The sequence below is a fragment of the Myotis myotis genome, unplaced genomic scaffold, assembly GCF_014108235.1.
Source record: "Myotis myotis isolate mMyoMyo1 unplaced genomic scaffold, mMyoMyo1.p scaffold_m19_p_9, whole genome shotgun sequence".
NCBI classification, from domain to species: domain Eukaryota; kingdom Metazoa; phylum Chordata; class Mammalia; order Chiroptera; family Vespertilionidae; genus Myotis; species Myotis myotis.
Window position 1 is genome coordinate 40,260,793 of NW_023416401.1, and position 6,795 is coordinate 40,267,587.

General features: G+C 36.0%; 1 protein-coding gene across 8 annotated transcripts in view; it reads left to right on the forward strand.

The window, feature by feature from the left end:
- RBBP8 (RB binding protein 8, endonuclease) overlaps nucleotides 1–5,310 on the forward strand; it is a 98,107-nt gene extending 92,797 nt beyond the window's left edge. For 5 of the 8 annotated variants that reach the window (XM_036321909.1, XM_036321910.1, XM_036321914.1 and 2 more), the window contains 3 exons: nucleotides 1,563–1,659; nucleotides 3,401–3,542; nucleotides 4,917–5,310. In XM_036321909.1, coding sequence (XP_036177802.1) covers nucleotides 1,563–1,659; nucleotides 3,401–3,542; nucleotides 4,917–5,014 — 337 coding nt within the window. In that variant the 3' untranslated portion in view covers nucleotides 5,015–5,310. The remainder of the gene's footprint in view (nucleotides 1–1,562; nucleotides 1,660–3,400; nucleotides 3,543–4,916) is intronic. The other 3 variants (XM_036321908.1, XM_036321911.1, XM_036321912.1) reach the window with 1 other exon arrangement.
- Nucleotides 5,311–6,795: the final 1,485 nt, after the last annotated feature.

Below are 6,795 nucleotides of genomic sequence, written 5' to 3' on the forward strand. Positions count from 1 at the left end.
AAAGGGAGGGGGGAGAGAGAGAGAGAGAGAGAGAGAAACGAGAGAACACCATTGGGGCCAGGATCAAACCTGCAACCAAGGTACCTGCCCTTGACTGGGAATCAAACCCGTGACCCTCAGTCCTTGGGCTGATGCTCTAACCCAGTGGTTCTCAACCTTCTGGCCCTTTAAATACAGTTCCTCATGTTGTGACCCAACCATAAAATTATTTTCGGTGCTACTTCATAACTGTAATGTTGCTACTGTTATGAATCGTAATGTAAATATCTGATATACAAGATGGTCTTAGGCGACCCCTGTGAAAGGGTCGTTCGACCACCAAAGGGGTCACGACCCACAGGTTGAGAACCGCTGCTCTAACCTTTGAGTTTTTCTTCCCAAAGTACCTCTTTAATCCATACCTAAGTGGCTTTGACCTAACTTCCTAGGTTTCCAGTGGTTAACAATAGGATTTGATCCATTTAATAACAAATATAAATGATAATTTTGCCTAATATTTTGAAGAATTTAGGGTAGATGGAAGCAGCATAACAAACTTTTGGAGCAAACAGCAAATACATACAAATACAGTAGGTCCTCGGGTTACGTCGGAGATCCATTCCTAGGGTGCGACGTAACGCGATTTTCGCCATAAGCCAGAACCCACCTACATAAGCACCTACATCACTCACGTGGAGCACATACACAGCAGTAATGAAGTGAAACAGTAAACAAAATTTAAAAGAAAGAACAATTCCTGACCTTTCCTTATGGTAAATAAATAAAAAACATAAAGCACATATGTACATATGTCGAAATGATGGGACTTTTTTTAATATAAATAAATGGGAGATGGCGATGTAACCACAAAACGACGTAAGTCGAGTCCGACGTAACCCGAGGACTTTCTGTAGATGAATCTGTTCTTTAGCAGGGAGTAGGTTAGCCCTGAAATATGGGTTCTTAGTACTAGAAAGCCAAGTTAACAGAGGCAGTATTCTCTTTCTTGGTTATGGTATTCCTTAGTTTAATAATACAGTATTCTTTTTTGTTTGTTTAATCCTCACCTGAGGATGTTTTTTATTGATGAGAGAGAGAGAGAAAGAGAAGCATTGATTGGTTGGCTCCCATATGCACCCCAACCAGGAATGGGAACCCGAAACTTAGGTAAGTATCCTGACCAGGAATTAAACCCATCACCTTTTGCTGTATGGGACAAAACTCAAACTACCTGACCCACCCAACCAGGGAAGTATTCCTTTTTATTTAGGCTATTTTATATTTCATCTCCTAATCTATTATTTTCAGCCATTCGGGGGCAAAAAGAGGAATAGTTAACTTTTTCAGAGAAAAATATCCATAAAAATACCTCACATATAGTAGGCAGTTAATATTTACTGAAGAATGAATGAAGAAGTATTTGGGTTTTTGACATATTAAATAAACATTTCAAATAAAATGAATGTATGTTTTGGGATTATTTCTTCCCCTGGGCTCTCACCTTTGTTAATTTAAAACCTAAACCAAAGATCTTTGTAATAACAAATGGATTAATTTTAAACTTAATTTATTTTTCTCCCCAGAGAGACTAGCTTACAAAATTTTCCTCATATTGAAGTGGTTCGGAAAAAAGAAGAGAGAAGAAAATTGCATGGACACACATGTAAGGAATGTGAAATTGTAAGTACTACTATAAATACTGTTCAATTGTTTTTTAACAATATGGCTTTATAGATCATGAATGCATGATTTTAAAATCATAGATAAAAATTACATTTGTATCTAGAAACCTAGTTTAAGCCAGGAATAACAGAGTAAACAGAGAGAATATTGGCTGGGACCTAAGAGAATAGATAAAAAATATATTTTTATTTGTTCTAGGAAGAGAGAAAAACATCAGTGATGAGAAAGAATCATTGATCAGCTGCCTCCTGCACATCCCACTGGGGATCAAGCCCTCAACCCGGGCATGTGCCCTGATGGGGAATTGAACCATGACCTCCTGGTTCATAGGTCAATGCTCAGCCACTGAGCCATGCCGGCTAGGCTGGGTATTTTTAATTAATAAACTATTTTTTAGAACAGTTGTAGGTCCACAGCAAAAATGAGTAATACATAGAGAGTTCCCATATACCCCTGTCCCCATTATCCTTTTCTCTCTTTTCTCTTTACGGTGTACTTTCAACACAGCAATGAATGGACTTTTTTTCCTAATGATGTTTTTGGAATAAAAGTTAAATCATGTCACTCCTCTACCAAAAACCCTTAAATGTCTTCTTATCTCACTAATAAACAGAATCTAAAGCCCTACAGCACACTTTAGCACCCCACTTTTCTCTGACTTCATCTACTACTATTCTCCCACTTACTGTGTTACAGACACATTAGCCTATGTTGTTTGTGAATATGTTGTAATTTGGTGATAGTGTTTCTCTAACATTGATTGATAACTATGATTCTTTAAGGGCCTCCCATCCTTATTCCCAGGCTAAGGTAACAAAGGCTAAATTCATGGCAGTGAGAATGATGAAAAAGATACCCAAAAAAAGTTGTTTCAGAGATACTCTTAAAAAATATAATTAAAAAAACTACAGAAAAGAAAAATGTATGAAAAACCTTTACTTCAAACTTAAATTTTAGTCCTAAGTCTGCTACTTTCAGTAGTGATATCTTGGTAAATTATCACTTTGACTTTTAGTTTCTCAACTATAAAATGGAATTAGCTGGATTATATATGATCATATACCTTTGTTCTATTAAACTTTACACTACTCCTTTGTTTTCTTTAGATCTAGAGCTTAAAGACCTATACAATTTGTACATATAAGTTTTATCTTTGTTTGTGTGAAATTCAGGTTCTTTATAATTGCAATTGCAAAAAATGATATGCCTTTGATCCTAATTAAAAAGTACAGTTTGAGGGAGGAGCCATGAAGCCTATAGCATTCAAAGTTAAACCTTTATTTTTAAAAACTGTAAAGATAGGAAAATTACTTCAAAACATACATTATATCCAAATAACAATTGAGAAAGTGCTGTTCAAAAATGCAGGCCTCTCATTTCTGTTACCGGTCTAGCAAAGGGGAAGAGTTTGCACCAATAAGTAAGTCATCTGTGTCACTAAACACATTGTAAAGTTCAGCTGGCATTGCTTCCCATTGTAGACTTTACTGATGGAGGCGGCAGTATGTTAATGTACATTGTAATACAAGCTTCTTTTCTCGTTTGTGAAGCAAACATTTCACAGACCAGCAGTAATTACTGTTAGTAATTAATACTACAATCATCAGGTAGTAGTATAGTTTTCTTAGCATGCCTAATACTTTAGTAAAAAGTTTTCTTAGCTTCAAGTTTATAATCAGTAATCCAATCACCCCATTTATTGTTCCTAAGTGGAAAACTTACCAGTTTTTATTACTAGTATTATGCAGACATTCCAGCAGAAGAAAGAGAAAAGAAGTTGGCTTCCTGTTCAAGACACCGATTTCGCTACATTCCACCCAACACACCAGAGAATTTCTGGGAAGTTGGTTTTCCTTCCACTCAGACTTGTATGGAAAGAGGTGAGAGTATAGATTATAACATTTTCAAATTAATTTTTTAATACATATATACCCAAGTATAACCTTTTCTCCATGGTTCTCTTTACCTTCGGTAACAGTTTTGTGATATAAAAACAAATTCCTAAAGATAAAAGACTTATCTTCAACTCTTCAAGTAATTTCACTGGAATCAGAAATTGCTTATAATACTTTAGTGCAGCAGTCGCCAACCAGTGGTCCACAGACCACTGGTGGTCCGTGAGGTCCAAAAGGTTGGCAACCACTGCTTAGTGTGATTGTGTATGCATTATCCTGGTCTATCATTCAAATTTCAGAAAGCAATTTGCTCCTTCCTGCTATCAAAACAACTTTTACTAAAATAAATAATTTTATAAAAGTTGCCAGCAAGGTTTATCATTTTAAAGCCACTACTCTGAATTTTAGATTTTAAAACCTCACTTATGTAGAATGCTAGTTATGTTTAAACCATGTATGAATAAAAAGGACCTTTGTTTGTTTGCTTGTGAAATTGTTGACATGCAACTAGCTCATTCAGAAATGGCACTTATATTTAATACAACTTGAGCATGTATACAACTTTAATGCTCCAGACATTTAATGGTAAGATGGTTCTTCCAAAGATGCAGTCTTTGACAGTCACTACCATATTTCCACTTTCCCCCTTAATAAGCCAGGTTAAGTCCTCTGTGACATGATCTCTCTGCTGGTCATCATTTAGAATTAGTCTGGATGAGAGCCTCTTTGTACTAATATAGCCTAGGGCAGTGGTCGGCAAACTGCGGCTCATGAGCCACATGCAGCTCTTTGGCCCCTTGAGTGTGGCCCTTCCACAAAATACCATGTGTTGGTGCACATGTACAGAGCGATTGAAATTTCGTGGCCCATGCCCAGAAATCGGTATTTTGTGGAAGAGCCACACTCAAGGGGCCAAAGAGCCGCATGTGTCTCGCGAGCCTCAGTTTGCCGACCACTGGCCTAGGGGTCTGGTTGGAGAACAGTCCTCCCCTGAATACCTTAGGAGAGTCTAATAGTCTGAAGAGTATAGGGACTTGTCATCTAATGAAATAGCTACTACAAAAAGTCTTTTTGATAAGCACCTGGAATTTATCATAATAGTATAGTGGAAGCTACTTCAAAGGACTGTGAATGTAATCTGAGGTAATGTATATAACACATTTGATAAATGTTTGCTACTATAATGGTTAGTATAAATGAGGAAACTGATGCTAAATAATGAAATCCTTCATCAGCATCACTCAGCTAATAGAATCATGTAAACTTACAAGGCATTAAATAAGTCAAATGTTTACTGGATATGTGCTGAAGGAAACATGTTGCTAACATAGTCTTCTAAATTTATAACTTATTTTTAAGGTTATATTAAGGAAGATCTTGATCCTTGTCCTCGTCCAAAACGACGGCAGCCCTATAATGCAATCTTTTCTACGAAAGGCAAAGAGCAGAAGACTTAGATATTGAAGCAAAAACATGATAGAGAACAATTTTTTTCTTTCTAGTTATTTATAGCTAATGTTGGTATTAAACAAAGATTTTTTTCTGTAAACTGATTTATAAATCATTTTTCTATTAAAAATGTTTTTAAATGGCATTTACCTGCTACACAACTACTAAAAATGTGGGTAAGTTTATATTGTGTTTTCTTGCTTTTGCACCTCTAAACAATAAGGTGCTTTAATTTTGCACTCTAAGTTAAGAGTTGTATATTTACTTTGTTTGGCATTACCCAATTACAGTTTTGAAAATATGATAGTTGTCTGGTTTATTGTTTTTCAGATCTTTTCTTTTTATTCCATCTTTCCTTGTTATTTACATTCATTAGTGACTTCATGTTTATCATTACAAATTTTCCTCCTCTTAATCATTGCTCTTCTGTTGGTCATTCCAATATCTAAATTTAAGTGTTTAAACATCTAAATTTTAATAGTCCTTTTAGCTTTCCAGCTTTTTTCTTTTGTTGAATTGAAATGAGTTGCTACTGTAGAGTGTATTTCTTTTGAGGTATCCACAAATATCAACTTTTTTCCTTTTGCATGAACTGTAAGTTAACATCACCCTCTGATCTGATGCTAATTTTCCAGTTTCTCACATGTAATTTTGTGTTTGTTTTTTTTCCATTATACTTTTTTTTTCTGGTGTATTTTTCAAGATGAATTTGTTGAGTTCTCTGCCCGTATGTTCAAGTTTAGTTGTATTGTTTCTCTAGATTGACTTATGAACTCCCAATTTGGCAACAAAATAGATTTCTCTATTTAGCAACTTTCTACTCCTCCTGGACCTACCATAACTAAGCATATCTGTGTCACCTTTTCTAGTGGCATTTTGTTTATCAGGGGTTTTTTGTTCCTTTAATCCATATCTTGAAAGTATTATATAAGCAGGATTACATAGACACTGAATAGAATGTCTCACTCTGTGTACATTATTTGGCTCTAAATGTGATTCTGAATTTTTTACTAACTTCTATTCAGCACTTTTCTTCCCGTCCCAAATTGTTTCTCTATCCTGTTTGATTTTTGTCCTCTGCTGACAGTTACCTAATCTCCCCCAAAATAATAGAAACCATTCATAACTATGCCAAGAACTGTTTATGCTATTCACATAGATTTTTCTTTTAATTCTCAAATAATCTTACGAATTTATGTATGAGCTTAACATTACGCTGCCAAAAATGGGTCCAAGAAGCAGATTAAACAACGAATGACTGGTTTTCTTTTTCTCACGATAAAGTCTGGAGGTCGGCATCTAAGGCTGGCAGCGCAGCTCCAGGATGCCCTGTGGACCCAGGTTTACTCTAGCTTTCTGCTTTCATGCTCTGTATGTGGCCTTCATCCTTGTGACTGTAAAATAGGCTACCTCTAGCATCATGTCCATGTTCTAAGCAGAAAGAGGAAATGGGAAAAAGCATGTGTCATTTGTTTTGGTTCCCCTTTAAAAAGTTTTCCTTAAGCCTCCACCCAATAGCTTTCTGTTTCTCAATGGCCAGAATTGTCACTTGGCTACCTCTACTAGTAATAACTAAGGGATGAAATTAGAGCAGAGGTGGGGAACTTTTTTCCTGCCAAGGGCCATTTGTATATTTGTAACATCATCTGTGGGCCATACAAAGTTATCAACTTAAAAATTAGCCTGCTATATTTAGTTAAACATTTAATTAACTCACCCCTAATGCCTTGGCAGGGCCAAACCAAATGATTTCCCGGGTCTTTTACAGCCCTAGGGCCTGACATTCCCC